Here is a 22788-nt window from a genome sequence, read left to right on the forward strand (position 1 = left end):
AATAATATTTCCATTTCTAATAAAAGTATGATTTTTCTAGGGCATTTTTTAAGCCATAAGTAATAAAAGGTCATATTGAATTTTTGATACAAATTTTATGAACATAGAATAAAGCAAAAAGAAACAATAAGAAAAAATATTTTCATGGCTTTTGTTAAATGGCAGTAAGAGTTTTCATTTTCACTTTCACTTTTCTTCTATGTGATTTTACACCTAAATGATCCTTTCCTCTGCAGACACATCTACATTAAAGTAAAAATCATTATATTTAGTTTCACTGCCTATACCAGCAGAAAATAAATAACAAGAAAAAGAGAAAATTAAAAAGAAAAAACACCATTATTTTAGCAAAAGGCAAACAGCATGATTTCTAATGTGATTCTTTAAAATCTTGTTTAATGGTATAAACAGATAAAATAGAGAGCAGTAAAGAAATAAGGAAATAGATGAAAGTGAGCATACATTTTTTCCTCAGGGATTTTTTTTTTTTTTTTTACATTTCAAAAGCTAAAGCTGCGTGGAATTAGGTGATAGCAATCCATCACCAAAAGATGAAAAAAATCTAGGCACTTACTTGGTGACTGGGGCTTGGGCCATTTACCTCTTCTGAACGGGTTGTCCCTCCATCACCCTTGCCTGACTAAAATAACAAAGGATTATAGGAATTCTATCTAGGTTCTTGTCTGAAACATTAATCAATATGAAAACACACAAATCAAACAATGCAAGGTTTGATTAAGGATACTCTTTACAGTACTAAAACAAAAGCAGACATTTCAGGACCTCTACCAACATTTTTGAAATACCTACAAATCAAAGTTTTTTTGTTTATTTGTTTGTTTGGTTTTTGGTATATGACACAACTGCCTTTTGCATGGTAATTTTCCCATTAAGGAGTTAGAAATTTCAATGAAGTCTCAGTGGACCAGAGATCATCGGCAGTAAACAAGACAGTGCTATCAACCCTGCCATTGTAATGTTTTACGAAAAAGCTTTTGCTTGCTTTTCAGAGACAAACCTGCCTTATAAGGTCTAGTGTAAGTTCCTTTCTAGTTTACTATCACACTAAGTGCGTATTCCATGAATAATTAAAGCACACTTAACATTACAGATATATTTTTTAGATTTTATCAGCATCCATTCTCACCAATTTTTGCTTTTCAGTTTTTGCCTTCTCTCTACATGCATCTATGTTATATAGCAGCCCTTCTTGGTGCCCACTCTTCCCAGCCAGAAGAATCAAAGCAGACCCTGAGGCTATAGCACAGGCAGAGTAAGCCTTGACTCTGAAATACATTGTCAAGGTACGATCCCTTCTATCTAGACTTAACATGAAAAAAACCTGTTTGACAAACAAGCTCAATGAGTGAATATTACAAGGTTTGTGACGACTAGATTAAGGTTTAGTTACAATTAGTAATATGAAAGACAAGGAATGGCCTGTACACATTTAATTAAAAAGTGTTAGATGCTTCAACGTAGTAGTCTCTTGAGTACTATATAAGCCAAAGAGCTTAGCAGTAAAGAATAAAATAAACACCAAAATTTCAAAGTGCCCAAATTTAAATGTAATTTTTTCATTGCATAAGTTCAATGAAAACAATGTAAGGATGTGACTTTTGTTCTAAAGATAGATCAGGAGGATTTGTGGTTTTCTGCTGCTTGTAGATTTGTTATTTGAAGCACAACATTATCTGCTTGATCCTAAGTATGGTGTTATTGCAAGGAGTTTTTTCAGTCTCTGATTTTCTCATAAAGCCACAGAAAAATCAACATGTAGCAACAGCATGGTATAAAACTGACTCACTATGACAATTAATTACTTGTCACAAATTGTGGGGAAGATACTCTTTCTGGAACGTGCCTCTGCTCAGTCTCTTGCATGTTTCTGCTCGTGACTCTTTTTATCTGTGTAAGAGGTTGTAAAAATGGAGGAGAGGAAGCACAGTGTGGTCTGTCTTAACACTGCAGGATAGAAACTCAGTCCAGAGTGCATGAAGATGTGTTGTGATAACATCTAGCTTGCATTTCTATTTCAACAAGTCTTTAAATGCCTTCAGAAAAATTTACTAACATTAAGAAAATTTATGCTAAAACAACCACCTGTTTTTAACTTTAAAAAAAATTTATTGCCCAATACCAAAAGTAGCAATACACAAATGTCTTCTGTCTTTGTAGAAAGTTATAAAGTAACCTTGGGACTATCACCTTCATGCAGAAGAGAAATACAGTAGACAATCATAATAATGTAAAAATAAATAAATAAATTCAAGTTTCAGCAGCCAGATAGGTAACTGATATAACTATAACTTGCCAAACAGGAGACTGAACAATAAAGTACATCTACAGCAGGAGCATGGGTTTTACAGCAGAGGTCCTGCCACCTTCCTTACCATACCCAGCACCATTTGTTTCAGAGGCCATAACTTGCACTTGTTAAGATCCTATCTTACAAGGTTTCATGGCTTGCTTCATCTACAGCAAAGCAAGAGGAGAGCTCAAAGATGATACACCAGATGAGTCAGTGACCTGCATCATAAGGATGGTACGGTTTGTGCAGACTGATAGCATTTCGAGGCATTTCCTACCCCTCCTGGAGGAGCCTCCTGCCCCAGTACCAATGGTGAGAGATGGAACACAAGATACATGTAGGCATTGGGTTGAGGTTTGTCCAAATTCCGAGTGAAAGAGTTTGAATGAATGATAATATGAGGTTATTTCATTTCATTCATTTTCAGTGTTCATCATTAGCTCACATGCATTACAGAAGCTAGTTGTTTAGCAGCGTTCCTCTTTTGAAGAACGCTGTCTGGCTGTCTTTTGCGCACAGATTAGTCAGGGTAGCTCTTCATACCTACAACTCCAGGACAACACCAGCCATGTTATCACCTCAGTGCCTTCCTTCTGCTTTCCAATTTTTTATTACGATTAAACTCTACTTTGTGCCTTTCTTTCATCTAATTTATAACATCACTGAAGCAGCAACTGCATCTTAGTACATGCCAGCCTAGCTAACTGAGCACAAGCTGCAATAACGGGTTTCAGAGGTAGAAGCAGAACTCCCTGCAGCAAGCCCAGCGCTCACAGCGGTGCGGAGACATTTCACCTGCCTCTAGGAGCAGCGCCCCAAACCTCCCATCCAGCAGAAGCAAGCCGGGAAGCTGAAGGCACGGAGGCACTTCAGGCTGCTGGGTCGCCCCTGAAGGGCCCTGGCCCACCTGGGCAGGGGAGCTGGGGCCAGCTCGGAGCCGGCCGAGCTGCGGCAGCCCCGGGCAGCCCCCGGCCGAGCCGCCAGAGGGAGCTGCAGGATGCCGAATGCTCTGGATGCTGTGTGGGTAGCAGCATCCCTGGCTGCTGCAAGCAGGCATGCCTGCGCTCCTGCACCTCTTAGGGAGCTTTGGAAATAGCTTCAAACATAACCCCCCCCCCCCCTCCCCCAAGACTCGCAGTTCGAGCTGCAATTCACAGCGTCCCGCTTACCAGTTTGAAAAACTTCCTTAGGTTTGCTTTGGGGGTTTTGCTTTCTTCTTTTCTAGGTTTCACTTCTGTTGCTTCTGGGCTTTTCTCGTCTTTGTCAGGAGCCACAGCTTCTGAAGATGCATCTGTTTTTTCATTGCTTATGATCTCTGCTTCTTCCGATGTGTTCTGGGGGTTAGTTTGAGCAAACATTAAAAACGCAGAAAAAAAAGTCAGACAAAAAAATCAAATTCACTCATTAAGAGATTACAATCAAAATGTTTCAGCAGTACAGTAAGGTGGGACAAGAGGAACAAATATAAATATTGTGTGAAAACATTCTCTTAGCTTCTTTACATTTGCACATGTTCTTTAGGAAACCTAGTCATTCCAGTTCAACAAAGTGTATAAACCAGTGGGATTTTAAGCACTCACTACATTGAAGAAATAGCTGTTCTTGAATAGCGGGGTAACAGTTCCTAAACACAATTTTTAAGGAAATTTTAACTACAATTATTTATAGCAGTATGTGCCGTGAGTAGGTGACACTTAGGTAAAACCTTTTAAAAAAAAATGAGAAAAAGCTCATGCCTAGGTGTTCACACCCAGAAGCAGTAATAAGATTAAGTAATTCAAGAAGAAACACACACAACAGTGTAGACATTAATTGTTAAAACTGTTTAACACTCTTCTTTGACAGTGAAATATTGAAACTTAGGATCACAGTCACAGCGTTCTCAGGCCAGCCACATTTGCCTCACTAGCTTCCTTTCCCAGTTGCAAAGACAAAAGACTTCTTGAGGTATACGGTATTCACATAGCTCATTTATTATCGCACCTAATCCCCTGGGTCACAGTCACCCTCTTCAATAATCTTGACCCCCATTTGAGTTCAAGAAAATCTGCTGGGTACTCAGCAATTTTGCTTTTATGGAAAGATTTTGAATCCCACTGAGCTTTAGTGCATTACTATAAAGTTCCTTCTATTATAAGAAGACTTCAACAGGAGGCATGCAGTTTGTAAACTCCTTTGAAATATGGATCTCCCTAAGACTTATTAATCTCCTTCTTGGCTCATTTTGCAGCCTTGTCAAGGTTGTCCTGGGAGTCCTCGATGAGTTTAAGGGGAGGACAAAAGCTGGGCAGTGCAGCATGCATGAACAGGAGGCTTCTTGCTGGAAGAGGTGGAAGCACACCTGGGCAGGAGGCCGGGCAAGACTTCCCTTAGCTGATTCTTCTGCCTTTTATAAATGCCCTGGTAAATAGCATTCTCCTGTGCCCACAAGAACCACTAATTAATTCCCATCCCACTGAAACTGTATGAAATGTCTTCCTTTCTGCCATAAAGAAGCTATTACGTTAATAACCAGGTAATTTGACCTGAAGCCAGCACTTTGTCATTTTGCAGCCTACCCAGAAAAGTGCAGAACATTAAAAGGGTAGCATAAGTTGCACTCAGCCTTCAATATCAAATCAAACAAAAGCGTGTACCTTCGTTATAGGCATTTTAAACACAGACTTCTGTTTAAAAGTATAGTAGCTACGGCTGAAATGCATACTGGTTACTACAGGAAAGAATGCTGAAAATAAATCTCAATAATTTATATTTCACAATTTTTACATATATATGCAGTAGCTCACATTTAATGCATACTCATAAGAATTTTGATGAAACTAATTTTAGCCACATGCACAACATGGGAACAATTTAAAGGATAAGACCAAAGATTCACCACAGCATCAGATGTTATCTCTGTGGTCAAAAAATGGGTGCCTCCTGCAGCAGCAGCTTAAAATACTACTACCCTCAAATACTTTTCTGATCCTCTTCAACTCAGTGATTCCCATGTAGTATCTCTAGTTTAACAGCTCCTGATAGTTTTTTTCCTACCTAAATTTAGCTAAACACCTTGAGTTGCTGAAATCTCCTGATATCCAGCAGCACCCTGTGACTAACTAGCTAAATAAATCTGCAGCTGAAGTATGCATTGTGTGGGAAGTACTTTTGGTGACCAAATAATTCCATTTAATACTCTATTGATTTTACTTTGAGCAAAAACAACTGATCTTTCTTGTTCACGTTTAATGTTACAGTAGTCATTCTGCATTGCTGTCACCTTTGTTTCTGCCAAATTTTTTAAGCCAAAAAAAAACCCTTTATGTATGTAGATCTTCTAACGAAGCCTTTCAAAATAATCATGGACTTTTTCACTCTTAGTGTTATACCTTTAGTTTAATGATATTCTTTTTGTGTTGAGGGGACCAGGGCTTCACACCACTCACCATGGACTTCTAGAGCAACATGACAGATTCTGCTTTGTACTTTACTCCTTCCCTTTTATGGATAAAATGACTTTGGGGGAGTGAGGGAGAGCAATAATGCAGGGATAAATATTCCTCATCTCCTACTACCTGAGGTGACTGCATCACAGCCCCCATCCCCACAGAATTGTATATTTAATTTATATTTATGAACATTTCTGAGATAATCTATAATAATTTTAGCCTGTACTTCTGCCTCATTCACATACATATAATCAATTCACCATCTATTTTACTTGAAGAGAAGATTCATTGCACATGTTAGAACACTGGCTCAATAAAGCAGCAACGTAGCTTCTGGGAGCTCATCATTCAGAGATTACAGTTTGGCATCATATTACTGCTATGCTGTTACAGCTGCAACCCAAATGAGTTTTGTCTCTCAAGCTACTTCTATGCAATGACATTAGTGTCACTACTAACAAATGCATCCTGAGGGGAAATGCCAAACTCTGAAAAGCACTGTCTATTTAAAAAATAAAATAGAGAGCTAAGTGATAGTTATTCAGAGATGGATTTTTTTATTTTATTTTTTTTTTTTTAAGTAATAAGCATCTTCAGTGTCTTTTAATACATTTCTTGTATATTACACAGAAGGCTTAAGGAAGGTTTAAATCCTGCTTTAGAATACTTAATTGGTATTTTTTTTTAAACAGATAAACCATTTACCTCTAGAGTTACTTTCATTTTTTGCTCTATTAGGCAAAGTTGTTGTAGAAGTTACAGGTTATCTCGTAATTAAAAATATCATCTTATGCTAATTTTCTTGTAATTATCCCCAGAAAGCATTCTTGTTTACCCTTCTCACTCTCCAAGATGGAATACTGAATATTTACTTTTATGATTTTGTTATTTCTGAGATCCTTGGAGACTAATGACAAATGACCAAGGCATATTACTTCAGAGACGCAGAGAATGCCTGTGTATAGTCTTTCAGCAGAGGAGAAAACCTCTTCCTGCTAAGAAGGTTTTCTGACACTTTTAAGATTAGAATTTTTATTTTTTGTTCCTGTTTCCCCTAAGAAGCTAGAAGAAAAATTTGCATTTGTGCATTCAAGAGAATCACGAAGGTGATTCTGGCAGGAATTGAAAGTATTAGGAAGAGTCTGACAAAGATAAATAGTCAATAATTTTTGAATGATGTGTTAACCTAAACTGTTCTCTAGAGCAATGGCTAAATTTCCTCTTTGCTTCACCTGGGACAAAACCAAATAGTATCAAAAGTTGTGACTAGTTTTAAGAGGACACCACTTCTTGTATATAATAATAATTTGCAAACAACCAAGTTCCATCAGCTTCATGTATCTTTTACACATAAGTGTCCTCATGAACATGTTATCTACTTGTAGGTATAATTACATTAACTGAGGTTGTTGGATTCATAGGTGTAAATTCTGCCTCCAGTTTCCTTAGATACAAACTGCAATATATTCAACCTGAGTCAGCAGCTATTGTTATAGTAGGTTGTTGTTATTTTTTAAAAGGCACTCTTTGACAAGTTTAGAATACATTTAATGAAAAATTTGTCTGAATTTACAATGAGCACCATTCTCTGCTCTTCCTATTATAGAGCTACCACTGTTTTCCAACATATTTTAATCTATCTTTGCTAGATGTGCTTTATAAGAGTAGTTTAGTAGGGTCTTTCTTTCACTATGTTTGTAAAACATTCTACTAGCTATTAAACATTGCTGTCTCTAATTTTCTTCTAGTAATAAGCTTAACCAGTTACAGTTGAAAGTGTTTGTTCACCCTTTGAGTCCTCTTTCTGGTTCTTACAAACCTTCCTGTTTTTATGGGTAACTATTACTACACCACTTTCTTGACCATAGAAATTGTTGCCTTATGATAACATAACTTATTTTGTGATCTGGATAACTTTGATAAGAGTTTTCATTTTGCTTGCTGCATCTTTCCTCAAAATTGAGGTAAACACTGTACCCTGCTTTAATTTCATGCTGGAGTCCACTGCATAAGAATCAAGGTACAGTTCTTCTGTCTTACGTCAATCATACCATGCATCTGAAACATATTTTTAAGATAAAAGAAAAGCTATGAGAGATGGCCTTTTGCTCAAGAAGTTTCCCCTTAAAAGAGCAGTCATGCTTGAGGTCTGTTCCTGCCTCTTGCAGACTCTCAGGCAGGAAGCAGGGAGGGTTAGCAAGACTTTAACCACCTTCCTGCCCTTCTTTGCCAGCACAAAGACAGCAGAGGCTGCTGCAGTGGAGGCAGCTCAGCCTTAACCATCAGTGCAGCCTCGGACCCCCACTCTGAGCCTCTTCTCACCTGCAGCTGCTGCCTGAAGGTGTCACCCAGCACATAAGCAGCTCTCACAGTTCAGACTAATTAATATTCATCACTGCCAGATGATGGTGAAAATCATACTGTTCTGTAAACAAGCCAGGAACATGGTGCTGGCTCAAGTCCTATTGTTTTTAGTCACTGGTTTGAAGATGTTAAGGCTTCTCCCAGCTATAAGAACACCAGCTATACCAGCAGTCATCATGGTTAAAACCAGACAGGTTTTGAACTGGCCCTCAAAAACCTATTGCTTGTCTTACTCACTCACTGAACCAGAGGGAATTCTCTTTAAAATTTTTCTGCATCCAGCTATCCAGCAAAAAAAAAATAAAAAAAATAAAATGCCAGAATCCCAGAATCTCCTCCTTTCCTGCCTGCCAGGTGGTATATTGCAGGATGGGAGCAGGTAAACTCTGTCAGGAACTTGATAAGTCCTGGGTAGTTTTAACATTTGCCTTGCACACTCCACCCAAATATTTACCTTTTCTTTCCTATGGCAGAGTATGGTCTCAGGCTCAGCAATAAAAGGTGTTGTTCTGCTTTACCTAACAGCTAACTATGTTGCTATTTGTATTATCAGTACATAAATACCTTCCAGTAAAAAGAGTGCTTTTTCTGTGTCTTGTAACAACAGAATTGCAATTTTAAATATAACTGCTTTTAAAGATAATTCAGATCAGTCTTAATACTGAGTCCCCTCCTGCCATCATTTACTTGCATACTTTGATCAGATATAAATGAAGTGTCACGTTTTTCTGCCCTGATCAGATATCTGCAAGGTCTTGAAACCAACTTTCCAACACAGATATGTGAAATTATTATCTGTAATTTTCTCTTAATATCCCTTAGCATTTGCTAAAAAACACTTATATGCCAAACATTTGAGTAACATGAGATTTCTCTTGTGGACTGATCAGGAAGTGGGGCAAATACAGTTAAAGCAGTTTCCATCTGCAGAGTTAAAAAAAAATAAATAATATCCTAATTCAACATATTTATTCAATTCAGCATTAACTGCAACATGTTGACAAGCACTTCATTAGCTATACTTTGAAGTGAAAGCTCATCAAAAGATAGATATCTGAGAGACTGCCTGGAAAGAGAGAAGTGGGTTCTGAATTCTGGAATACTGAGTACCATAGCTGCCATTTGTTAGTTCAAAAAAAAGAATTACACATGACTGAATTATGTACCTATTTGGGACAGTTGTTAGCTTCAATCCTCTGTCCTAACAGAAGAGCAGTATATTAAAAAAATCACTGCAGGATTAAAAAAATACAGTCCTCAAACCAAACTGAAATTTGAGGTTAACCTGTACTCTGAGGACTTCTATACATCTATATATATATATTTTTTTAACCTTCAAGTTGAATGGGTCAGCCAGGTCTTTCAAAGCAAATATAGTATTATTCTCTGTCAAGAAATAGAAGAAATAAAGTAAAAACAGCCTTTTATAAGTAATGATTCAATGAAAACAACAACAAAACAAAACAACAACAAAACAAAACAACAACAAATTAAATTCTCTGTTGCAGAAATTTACTTCAGAAAACTTACAAAAACACTTGGTCTAAGGGTGATTCCAAAAACAAAAAGTTCATACGGAGAATAAATAACCTTTTTCTACAAAGTTCAATGTCAGATTTCATTTTCCAATATAATTTTTTGTATTTGGTACAATGATATAAGTAACCCTTAGTATTTTTGATAGCAACCAAACTCAGCACTGGAATGTACGTGTTTCTCCACAATGCTTTCCATTCACTGAGGTGAACAGTTTTATTTCAGTGATGATGTAGGTAAAATTAAATGGAGAATTATGAATAAAAAAGTGAAAGATGGAATTTTAGTAAAAAGGCCTGAGGTGCTTGAGATTCCAGAATTTCTATGAAAGTTGTTGTAAAGACCTAGACCTAGTTTAACTTAACTGTAATATGAAATATTTGCTATAATATTAAATATGAACTTCAGACTGGATTACTCAGCTTTACATTGAAACTTCATGCAAACATTTGCCAGAAGGACTCGTTCTTATGATGCTCAGCATACATCCTGCTTCCCATTTATTTTCAAATAAGCCAGACTATTCAGATGGAGGAGGAGGTTTCCGTAGCAATAATAACTACATGGAAAAAAATCTCCCTCTCCTCCTCCTTTACAGGTTTCCTGTCATTCTAGATACTTGATCTACCCAATTCCACAGGAAATTAAGTCCCAAATAACAAGCATTTCAAGCTTAAATCATTTTGAAGATTGTTTACTCAGTAAATATCCAAGCAATTTTTTTCTTTTTTAAATATGCAAATAATGAACTCAATCCATTTCTGCCCAGTAGGGAAAAAACAACTAAAGAAGCTGTGCAGGGCTAGCCACTCCTTCAGCCTCTATGTATTTAGAAGCATTTCATTTCTGGGTTTTGAATTTAAACAGAAGCCCAGGAAAGCAATTATTCAACATACAATATTTCAGCAAAGCTTAATACAGCTCTTCTTTTAAATGAAATGAAATGAAGAAAGCATCCTTCAGTTCATAAAGTTCATATTTGAAAACCTGGAATCTGGTAGGTCTATTTTTATTCAAACAAACAAACAAAAAAAGTCATACAAGAGTGTATCAGCCTTTAAGTTTGGAGATTGAGGTCAATTGTTTAGAAAAATGCTCTCATTTTTCAGTTCATAAAGCACTAAAGATCTTGGAAACAGGAAATGTGTTTTCGAAGTTAATCTTTATTTTAGCTAAAGCTGTTTAACCATGAGAGAGAGCATTTTTCTAAACAATTGACCTCAATCTCCAAACTTAAAGACTGATACACTCTTGTATGACTTTTTTTTTTTTTTTGTTTGAATAAAATATTTTGAATAAATTTTTTTTTTTTTTTTTAGGGTTTTCAGAAATAAACCATTTCTCAAAACAAAACAAAACAAAAAACACAAAACAAACAAAAAAACACCTAGTATTTCTTCAATAATATTTTTCAAAAATACTACAGACAGGTTTTAAAGACTATGGTTTTACAAGATTTTTCCAGAGGATCATAATTGCCATTATTAGCCATGTGTATACATGACTGCCCAAAGCTCATACAAGCACTTGCAGCTGGATGTAGTATTTATGCCCCTATGCACTTAGCACGCAGGATGTGCTCAGCTGCACAGATGTGACTGCTTTACCGTTGCTGTGTACTCCACAGTGTCTCCAGACACTATGTGAACAGGGAGCTGTGGGATGGACCAGCTTTGAAATTCAGACATACCTTTTTCCAAAAGAGTTTGCTCAGTGGCATGGGAGTGGATGATGCTTTCTCCTTCGTCACCTCTTTGGGGGCTTCAGTGGCTGCTGCCTGCTGCTGGGCAGCAGGCTCGGGGGCTTTTGTATTCTGCTTAGCTGTCTGCAGCTCTTGAGAGGAAGGGACATTTTTGTCTGATTTCACTGAGCTAACAGGCTGCTGTTCAGTGCTCTAGAAATAAACAAACACACAGGCTGTTGGAAATGTGAATGACAAGATAATCACAGCATGTTTAAGCATCACCTGATTTAAATGGTAAGCACACAACAGGCTGCCACTGCACTGGACATGTAAAGCAATAAGGCAGCTTGAGCTGCTTTGCCCTGTCTTGAAGTAGTGCCTTGAACAGTGGAAACAAATTACACAGCAACCTGCCCTTCATAATAGAGATGATTAATTGATAAAGAAATTAAAACACAGTCTTTGAAACTGAAAAAAAAACAGCGAGATTAATCATTCTTTGACAGCATTATTCATTCAGATAACTTGCATCACCCTACTCACTTTGGTGTTAGTTGTCTGTTGGGTCTCCTTTGCAGCCTGGAGGGAAACAAAACAAAGACAAGTCTGACAATGTCAGCACTCAGTTACACGGTTCAGGAATTGTCTGTCAATTTTTTATTTTTATTTTTTAATTTTTAGTTAATGTTTGTGGGAAGTCTTGGCTCCTGCAACCATGGAAACTGATCCCTGACAGAGGCAAGGCTGCCTGAAGGGACTGCCGGCCCCTGTCCTACCTGCAGCAGTGCTGCAGCTTTTCACTGAATCATTTCATGCTCATTCTATTGTGCTTGCAGTCCTTAGCTTGTTCTCTAAAAAGAACGCTATGTTTACATATGTGTTTCCAGTCTCTTCAGGGAAGACATGATGCAGAGTTTTAAGACATTAGCAGAGATTTTTTCTGAGCTCTGTGTGTCTTTCAGTGCACACGTACAAGCCAGAGCCAAGGGAGCTGCATGCCTGCCACAGACGTGCTAATGTCAGCCTTTGGAGCAGTAGGCTCTGCTCTCCGGGCTGCACAGACAGACGACTGCCTGGGAACGACAGGCACAGAACAGCAGCAGCTGAGAAGCAGGAGTTGCAGCACTGCAAAGAAGAGCTCTGCAGGTGCAGTAGGGTTGTTTAGTCCATCCACTTATACTTTTCTCAATGAGATGTAATTTATTTTTTTCCTGTAGAAATTAATTCATGTGCACAGGTCCCTTTCATCAAAATGCATGAAGCCAGGAGGAATCCAGTTTGTTAAAGTCATTTCCAGCCAGTAATACATACAAGTATCTATTAACCCTGACATCCGTCTTTGCTTATACTGAAGTATCTGTACAGTAAAAAGTAAGTTCTGTATGAAAGGGCAGCAGCAAGCCCCAGACACAGGTAAATGTCAGCCCAGCCCACTGGGTTTTGGCAGCCTTCTACACTCTTTGCAGCCTTCTTAAAAGAACAGCTAAGAAATATTTTGCAGGAGCCAAGAACTTCTTTTTTGTGGTTAGCTCTAAGGAGCAGGATCCAGAACAACTGGTAAAAAGCAATGTAAATGCTACAAGCTGGCTTCAGTGCTAATGCTGAAAGTAAGTGATTAACTCTCTTCTTCCCAGTCAAGTCAGTACAGTTACACTACAAAACTGGCATGCAATGCAAGGCAAACATATGTGGATGGGAATAAAAGCATGGACACAGCCTCAGCTGTGAAATCCCATCAGAACTCTGAAGTCAAATTGCCAAACCCTATTGCATCAGCTTTGTTATTAATTTGTATTAGGATGCATACATTGCTTACAAACAATATTTACAAGTTGTAAGCATTTACGTAAACAGGACACTGAGAAACAATGCTTCTGATAACCTAGGAGTCAATCTCTTCTTTACTAAGGTAAGTGCAGTTTGGAAGGCTTGAGAGTCAGTACTTCCAGAAGAACCTGCAAAGTGCCTAAAATTAATGAGAAAGACTACATATACTTAAATAAAATGATCCTTTCAAACAAACCAATTAATTCCCTATTCATCTAGTTAACACATAAGGCATTTCAAAGACATAAGCAGAACATGTTTTTAAACCAGAGGTGACAATGTCAGGGCTTGCCTGTCCCATCTGTGCTCTGATTTCTGATTTGAATTTTCACTTTCAATCAGCCTTACACGCTAACTTAACACTATTTTAATCCACCGTGTTTATTCCTAGTGTCACAAATTATATCCCAGTTGTTTCTGTATTTTGTATGTGGAAAGAAAGTTGTGTAAATAAAATAGAGAGGTTTTATAAGACAAGTTTTATTACTATAAAATACTAGTGTTGCTTTTCTTAAAGATAACAGCTTTCATCCAGACCCAGATATAAAACAAACAAAAAAACTATCAAAGTCTAAAGGAAAAAGTCACCACTCCCTAGAACTTATCTCAAGATTGAAATGTTTTAAAGAGAGGCTAGCACCTTAAGAAATGGTAACTGGTTATGTTTTTACCTAGAAGCAAGCCCTAATGAATGATGAATAATTAAATTTGTTTTCATTTAATACATTTAAAATACAATCAATGTAGTAGATACTTTAACTTTTTAAGTAGTTGGCAAGAATTGTAGTACTAATGCATTGGGAAGTTTATTCCTTCAGATTATAGTTCTAATTTCCAAAAAAGAGAGGACAGTGGAAAGAACATTCTCGTTTTGGAAGTGTTAAAGAATTCCCTTGGCCTTGTGCTCAAATATAACTGTCAATTATAAAGCCCCCTACTCACCAAAAACTCCTTGTGGGTGTTTTAAATGAGCATTAAATATTAATTATTTTCCTCCCCCGGTGAAAGGGGTTCTGCTTCTGCATTCTTTGGTCTAAACAGCCTCAATTCTCTGCTTCCCTGCCACAGAACATCGTGGCATATTATCCTCTTCAGAAAAAAATAGAAGTGCCCATATGGACCTTGAGACAAAAGCTGGTGAAATGTTTTCAGCAATTTATTAAAAATAAAACTAAAACCACTTGCATGAAGAGTGTGCTCTTCCAACATTTTAAAGTTGTCCTTGAAAACAAAGCTTTTTCCATCCAAACTAAAATTAGATATTAAATTTTATGTTTCAAGTGAAAAGTAACTATTTGTGAATGCAAGTTCTTATTCCTTCCCTGTGTCATATGAGTTATGCCCCCATTCATCAAATCACTAATTTCAACCACATGACTGTGTATATTAAGTCAACATGAAACTTAAAGCCTTAATTATAGTTTGGCTGAGCTCTTAAACCTGCCCTATAGGAGATGTAAAGGAAATGTACATATCCGTACAGTTCATTGTTTGTCAGTACCTTTTATTTTTATTTTAGGAGACCAATGAAACTTAGCAGGTGTTAGTAAGAAGCATAACCTGTGCAGCATGGAGCTCGGCAGGTTAGAGGAATTGTTTCAGAATCCTGAATTCACAGATGGTACAAGTGAAACATTGCTCACTAAGCTTGTTTCTATAATGCGTGGCTCAGAAATGCTCACATTGTTGGTTTTCAGAGCACTGCACAGCACAGCTGGCCAGACTGAGTTCAGTTACCAATTAAATTCCACTCTGTGACAGGAACCATCTGTTACTGCTCAGGGTTCTGCTCTTCCTAGGGTTTCATACAGACCTTATGCCTAAAGAGTTTGCTAAAAGTACTGTGTCCTAGCTTGGGACTCTCTGCCTTCTTTTTCTTGGCTCCTTTAGTCTGGGATTCTGGCACCGTCTTCGGAGCAGGTTGCCCACCATGGCCTTTTTCTGCTTTCGATCCCTTTTGTACAACATCATTTGAAGTTCAGTACTTGTTACAGAACTTGTAGAATTTGTTCATGAAAAAGATTCAAACACTCATACTTTGCTTTCAAAACAAATATCTCCTTTTTGCTCTGGACACCCCCCTTTGCTCTGAACATCCCCCCCCCCCCCCAATTACTCAGTGCAGCAAGTAGTGAATGAAAAATAAAAGCTATGGTAATCCACTTCACTCAAAGTTAAATCAATTTGCCTAAACATAAATATAAAATACAGAAGCTTAAATTTAATGAATAAGTAATCAACTGAATTTGGGGTTATTTGTAAACTGGGCAGATATATCACTTGGAAAATACCTTTTGAACATTTTTTCCCCCAGTTTTGTAGGGGCTTTAAAGTGTTCTGCATGATGAAGTGTTTATGAAGAGCACAGTATGAATATTCATGATATGCTACATAAAAATATTACAAATCTGCATTAATACACATAAAATTAGCTAGAAATAAAAGTATAAGAAATATTAATGATATACTGATACTAAGAGCATTGAATTGAAAAGCACCGTTTCCCTTTTACTCCATTCCAAGTGCCTGCAAAAAAAAAACAACACTGATTTTGGGAGTCAATACGCATTGAAATTAGAGACAGGAACTCTAGGCACCTCATTGAAAAATGCATTACAAAGGGCTAAGTATCAAAGAAAAACATTTGACACTGATGTCTATATGGAAAAAGTAATATCAGGTTATTTTAAAATAGTGATAGCAAACAACCTGCAGCTTACAGCAGATTAAATTACCATGCATCAAGTAGAAGTGGGTCTTTTCAACTACATGACTTTTCTACAAGTCTTTGGAAAGAAATTGAGTAACGTTTTAGAAGAAATGTTCTATTTAACTTTTCACACCATTAGAAAATAATCTTTAAAAAAAAAAAAAAAAAGCCAAGAACCTCCTCAAAACATCACTGTTCAGTGTTGTCTTTTTTCCCCCTTCCCCCAGATCTTCAACACAACCCTCTGCAAGGTTGTGTATTAGTGCAGAAAAAAAAAAGATTAAAGTTTTACTGTTATGAATAATGGCTTTTTTTTCCTCCCTCCTTCTCCATCACTTTCATAATTTTCAATAAAAAAAAAAACAATAAACATATCCAAGGTTGTTTAACCAAGCTTCAACATCCAAACAAGTTAACACAGGAGTATATGCACTATGGTGACAGCCCTGTACATATGCCCACAATATATGACTAATCACAAATACAGGGTAGCATTCTTCCCTCTACAGTGTTTCAGTGTCAGGTTCTAAAGATGATGTATTTGTGATTACTTAGGACAAAGGAGGACATAATATTCTTCTAGTTGTTACTTGCTAGTATCCAGGACTTCATTCTGATTCCCATAACATTTTCCTTAGGCTATTTAGTTTCTGATTTAATTAAGAATCATCTATAGGCCAATCTATATATATATATATAGATTATATGTGTGTATATATATATATATACACACACACTTAAATCATTTTAATTATTTTTAAATGAAAGATAAACTATTCACACTCAGGAGAGCTTTCAAAGAAGTTGACAAGAATTCCAGGAAGTACAGGAACAAGTGACCCAAACTCCAAAGAAACAAATTGGCCTATAGCATCTGTAATATAAAGCATTGCAGCTGACTACGATGAACAGGATAGGAGGAAAGGTCCAAAACAAAGAACATAATGCTTCTGAGCACGTTAAGCTGAGATCTTGGTTTCAAGATTGTAAGAAGCATCTAATGTCACTGAATGAAGCAGAACGCCATGTACTATGGAGAGGTTGCGGCTAGTTGCCTCAGAATTGGCCGTGCTTCCCTGCTGTAGTGCAGCATTCCCACATGTGCAGTGTCATAACTATGAGAAGCAGTTACTGAAGGCTCAAATAGGTGGTCTGGAGCAGATCTGATCCAAATGAATGCCATGTTGGTTAGTATAAACTTGCAAAGGATAGATTAATCCCAGGATGTCTGACTCAGCTCAGTATTATTTATTATGTAGGCTAAACTCTCGTGTTTACACGGACGAAGCGACAATCATTAAGGGTGCGCCCATGCTGCTGGAAGCATACATGTCTCTAACCAGCAGATTAAAGCCAGGGGCACCACTGATGACAGCATATTGTTGCACAGACTGCAGGTTTTCTGAACTTGGTGATACTGCACACCTCTGCATTTCACCAGGAGGGAGGGTGCTGCCGTGCTTTGCTGAGCTGTTTCTCGGAAGTACAAGAACACTTGTCAGTCCTCTTAGCCGTGGGAAAACACAAAACAAGTGGGCGCGTAAGCAGCCAAAATGAAAGCGTGACCAGGACTTACTTAAATACATCGTGGCCCCTGTGCCAACCAACCTAGCCAAAAAGCTGGCACTTGGGAACGGCTCAGCCTGAATGAGGCAGAAAGCCACACTTGAGAACACATCTGTTAAAGACGAATTATTTTTTCAGGGGGGAATTGACCATTATTTCATTATACTTATCAGCTATAAAATTTGCAAATTTTCTATGGCTGTTGACATGTATGTAATATGTAATGTAATTACATATGTATGTAATACACTTTCATGTATTTTTATTGAATATAGTGAAAATTCAATTCTTTGTGTCAGGAAAGCACTAGTGAAGATAAAGAAATTCTTTGTAAAAAGCAACTCCCATTAACCTCTATGCAAAAAGGTTGCATATCCTGCTAGTCATCTGGATTTGTTTACCCTCACAGGTGTGATCGCAAACCAAACCCAAACAGCATATTTGTTTCCAAATTATGATATGCCTGCATCAGTTACCTGCTACAGAAGAACATGATAAATTATGCAAACTGTACTGAACAGCTGGATTTTTCACAATGTGTTGAAAGAGACACAAACCTCACTGAAACAGTGCAATTTGATAACCACCTTTTCTGGACATCTTAAAGATCAGCCCTGATTAACAGCTCCCAGAATTGAGCTAAAAAAATTGAATGTACTTACAAAGTCCCGTAAAAAAATATTCACCATCTTAGTACCGTACTATATAAAGATTGAATAGGACAAAGGATAAAAATGGGATAGAAAACAAATGTTGATGCAGGTAGTGAGTTTTGTTACCTAATAGATGCATGGAAATAACTTTTTTTTTTTTTTGGGGGGGGGGGGGAGGGGATTTATTCTTTGTGTTATTTAAATTTTTATCACAAGCATTGCAGAAGAAAAAAATATTTCAGTTCTAGTTATAGCATCATTTAATCTGGGAGTTCCCAGTCAATGAGACAGTCAGTGACATGCCTGCAGGCTAATGAAACACTGAAGGAGGAGAAGGCAGCTTAATACAGATCATCTGGCAAACTCCTGCTTCTGTTGAAGCAATTACAAGCTTTGGCACTAGCTTAACAATGGGATAGAAGGGAGAAGGAAAATACTTTAAACACCTACATTTTTCCATTTTAAAAGATTATGTTTTCACTTTCATTTAAAAAGAAATATATATATATGAAAAAAAAAAAAAAACACAAAACAAAACACAAAAACAACCTCTGCCCACCCATTCTCCTCAGATCACTAGCTCCAACTGTAGCATGGTTCGAACAAGGGTGCTTCAGCCAGAGGAGTCCCAGAGAGGAAGCACTGGGAGCTCTCTTCTGCTTCCCACTCTTCCTTATTGATTTCAACACAAAGATGATCCTCCCCATCTTCCCACACTCAGAGATGGGGGGCAGGATAGCTGTGCTGCCCCTGCCCAAATAATCCAGAAGCTGCTGTAGGCAGGAGGCCTCATATGTCCTTTCTGCAGTACTGCAGATGTACAAAGAGGTAACATTGATGAGCACATGCATTACAGGATGCAAAGAATGATACACTTTGCTCAGCTCTATGAGAAAATGGAGCTTTTGTGGACTCAGGAGGGTTTCACTGCAAGGACTCTTCAGATCAAGGGCAAGTCAGAGTAACAGCCAAAATCATTACCAGCTCATGAACTTCACAGAAATGCTACAAATCTGATCTTAACTAAACCATTTGATCTGAGGAATCACACTGTTCATACTCATCTTCCTTTCAAATTTATTCAGGCAGAAAATATTTTAAATTGTGACTGCAAATGATATCATCAGTAGGGGAAGAGGCAATACAATGAAGAATAAATACCTGTGTTAAAAAACAGTGACCAGTAACAGAACAAGAAATTTGCCTACCTTGTCTTCAGGTTCACTTTTGGTTTCAGCTTTGCTTGGTGAGACCTTAAATATATTTGAGGAAAAACACCACAGAAAACAGTCATACCCAGCTCAATCTTTCAAAAGATCTGAAAGTTCATCTGTTTGAAACTAGCAGGTTTTTCCCCCCAGCACAGAGGTGAAAGTACTTTTTTTTTTTTTTCCCCTCTCACATATGAGAAAATTTCTACGACAAACATTTCTTAAGAGTAAGTTAAAGGCAGTGGCAAAGATGAAAAATATCTAGAGGAAAAGTGTTATTGAAGATTCTACAACCAAAAATCCATGAAAATGAACTTCAAGGTTTTACAAATCAAAATTTAAACATGCAAAAAATATTTAAGACAGCTAAATACCTACAAGTTTACAAGTACTTGTGCAGCAGAGGAAGTTCTCAGAGTAGGTCATCATTTTATCAAAACTGCACCATACCTACATCTGTCATCTCATGCCATTCTCTAAAACATCTATTTGGCTTCATTATTCCTCAGTGTTCATGACAGAGCACATTACATTTAGCTAAGCACATCCACAAGGGGTTTTTACAAGCACTCATTTTGAGCCATAGCCTTAAGACCTAGAGGAGAGCAATGGCTTACCAGTGTTTTAAAGAAACTCATGACGGAGTGGTTGTCCACTGCAGCAGCTGCCTGGGGGCTGTCTTGGTTTACCTCTGACTTTGCAGGTTGCTCAGCAGCAAGACTGTTGCCACTTGCCAAGTCCTGCCGTAGGTCGCTTCGGTTGCGGTCATCTATCTCCTAGAAGGAAAAAAAAAATGGGGCAGTTTCCTCAGTCCCAGCTTGCTTGATTTCCAGTGGAATGCAAAAGTAACATTTGTGACTTGCATTATGTTGCTCAAAGTCACAACCCTAATTCCAACCATATTTCTCCAGCCTACGTATTCAGAACAATTGAGCATTTATACATCTCTTTCCCCTCTTTTCTAATATATTCAGCATTTGCTGTTGATTGGAGGAACATTGTTCTGAGCTACCAAGTATAACAAACACAAGTAAAGTTGCACACAGCATCCTAAACAACACTGCTTTTCTCTTTTCAAGGCTGAACTTGTGAATAGGAACAAACACTGAGATTTTTAGCCTTTGATGGCTTGCTCAGTGTCTGATTGTACCATACAAAGATTGCTTCCGACACCCTATTATTCTGCAACTCCAGAAATAATTTATCTAGTAAATACCAACATGGTATAGGTTAAAAAGAAAAAAACACCACCACCACAAAGTAATTCTTCTGAGACAGATAGTTGTCTCCTCTCCTCCTGGAATTACATTCACCAGAGCCCCAGAATAGTTTCCCAGTGCTCAAGCACTCACATGTATGCAATATTCTTAAAGACTACTTAATTTCTATTTAGAAACCTAGACAAGGGTCTGTTTTATTTTTATTTATTTTTAAAACAAACAACATTTAGACCAGTTTTGGAGAGCTTGGCACCCTTCTGCACTTTTTTTTCCTGCCATTCTGGACACTTTTGCTTTCAGACTGCACAGGTAAAGCCAACACAAACTTTTTGCAGGACAGAACAGCTTGAGACAAATTCTCATGTCCAATTCAATATTTCCTTTTAAAGAGCACTACACATAATTATTAATATCCAAGTCTTATCAACAACACTTTTCCCTTTTGTTTATCTGTTTGTACTATAACTGACAGATCCAGCCCTGCATTTATTAGAGCAGTGAAGTGTGGTGACCTTGGTAGGAAAATTGAAATTTTACTGAATGGACCATCATAGCAGTTCTGTATTTCTCCAGAACTTATCTTCAGCTAGACTGAAGCACACACATGCTCAGTTAGGAAGCAGTGACTAGAGGAGCAGGTTTTAGGACACTAGATGCCCCAATGACTCTTTTCCCTGTACCAAGGAATTTAAAAGCAGTATTCATATAGGATTTTCAAAGACCCTACATTTCTATAGGTCACTGAAGGAAGGAGAATAAACACACAGACAAGTTAAATCTTCAGAGGGCTAATTTGGGATCAGGAAAAATGAGCGTGGAGTGGCCAGTCTCAATGCAGCATTTAAGGAGTTAAACATACGTTTGACTTGCAAGAAGAGAATTCAGTTTAATTCTCCACCCACCATTTTCCAAATTTACCCATGAAGAAACACAGCACAGTAGTTCAGAAGGTTTCAACAGGCTATTTAGGAGTTGCTCGCAAAGGTTCTAACACGCCACTTTGTCCAACTGCCAGCTACAGGCCTGAGTCGTTCCAAGAACAATATGTCCCATGCAGACACACACGGCCACACCAGCTCCAGAAGCCCTTCCTCCGGGGATGCCATCTAAAGAGCTTTGGTTCTATGAAAAATGCTGGCTCTATTTCAGATATCAAAGGGGCAACAGAAACATGAGGCAAGAGACTGAAGAAGCAAAAAGCAGTATATACATTGCTAAACAAAATTTCATTAACAAAGTACTTGATGCTATCAAAGAAAAATAAACTTATTTATTTTCACACATGTATAAACCCTTCTGAGGTGCATGCTGTTTAGGAGGAAGGGCTCTTTTTTGTTAGACACTACAACAAACAGTTATTATTAGAGCAGATACAACCTGAAACAGTTGCAGAGGTGACAGTCACCACGACTGGCAGCACTAGAAATGTATCTCCTGCTATCGCCACACTGTCCAGATGTGGCAGCTATTGCAAACCATGCAGAGCTTCAGGCACAAAGCCATCGAAAAAATCCCTCCAGGCTTGCAGAACACAAACGGGCCATGTAGTGACCCATGGCACAAGAAGCCCCTACTCCAGAATTCCCAAGCCAAGACTGCTGCTAGACAGACAGATCTGGACTTTGACAGATAATGTGATCCATCTTGTGCTTTCATAGGGATACCACTGCAGGAAGGAATACAGGCTCAGGCCTTCAGTGTGAAAATCAAGCAGAGATAGTGCAAAGTCCTACAATATCACATTTTCTAAGCCACAGCCAAACAACCACAAAAACTTCTCCAGAAGCTCACTGTGTAATATTCTGTGCAAAGTCCCGAAGGCAAATAATAATGAAAGAAAACTCCAGAAATAACAGAAGAAGAAAACTGACATTAGAAGTTAACAGTTCCTGTGTAAATGCTCAATTCATTTCTTTGGGGAGCCAAATTTGGGGGTAATAAACACCTTAAATACTTATACTGTAGCTTTAGTCCAGTCATTAGAAAAACATATCAAAAGAATATATTCCTGCCAGCACTTTTGTTTGTATGAATCATGGCTCAGTGAAACATTTCAGGCATATAATTTATCTTTTCTTTGGCTTACATAGTAAATGCTTCATGAATTCGTGAATTCTGTCCTTGTTTTAATTATGCTGTCTTCTGAATGTAGTTTTGTAGACCACAAAAATAAAGAGTGGTTCACCAAACACAGAATGTTTGTGCAGCTCGAGCTACAACTGTGGAGTCTCTCTCTTACTTACCAGCAATGTTATTTGTTATGTGCTGGCACCCA

The 22788-nt window shown here is 37.7% G+C and overlaps 1 protein-coding gene across 3 annotated transcripts in view; it reads right to left on the bottom strand.

Annotated features, from left to right (window-relative positions):
• BCAS1 (breast carcinoma amplified sequence 1) overlaps nucleotides 1-22788 on the bottom strand; it is a 45799-nt gene that overhangs the window by 9796 nt on the left and 13215 nt on the right. For 2 of the 3 annotated variants that reach the window (XM_032198491.1, XM_032198489.1), the window contains exons 5-10: nucleotides 19911-20069; nucleotides 19291-19335; nucleotides 14967-15107; nucleotides 11870-11905; nucleotides 11333-11536; nucleotides 3481-3645 (exon numbers count right to left, since the gene is read on the bottom strand). In XM_032198491.1, coding sequence (XP_032054382.1) covers nucleotides 3481-3645; nucleotides 11333-11536; nucleotides 11870-11905; nucleotides 14967-15107; nucleotides 19291-19335; nucleotides 19911-20069 — 750 coding nt within the window. Of the gene's footprint in view, nucleotides 1-574; nucleotides 641-3480; nucleotides 3646-11332; nucleotides 11537-11869; nucleotides 11906-14966; nucleotides 15108-19290; nucleotides 19336-19910; nucleotides 20070-22788 lie in introns of all 3 variants that reach the window. The other variant, XM_032198488.1, reaches the window with a different exon arrangement.

The sequence above is a fragment of the Aythya fuligula genome, chromosome 16 (genome assembly GCF_009819795.1).
Source record: "Aythya fuligula isolate bAytFul2 chromosome 16, bAytFul2.pri, whole genome shotgun sequence".
Classification (NCBI taxonomy): Eukaryota; Metazoa; Chordata; class Aves; order Anseriformes; family Anatidae; genus Aythya; species Aythya fuligula.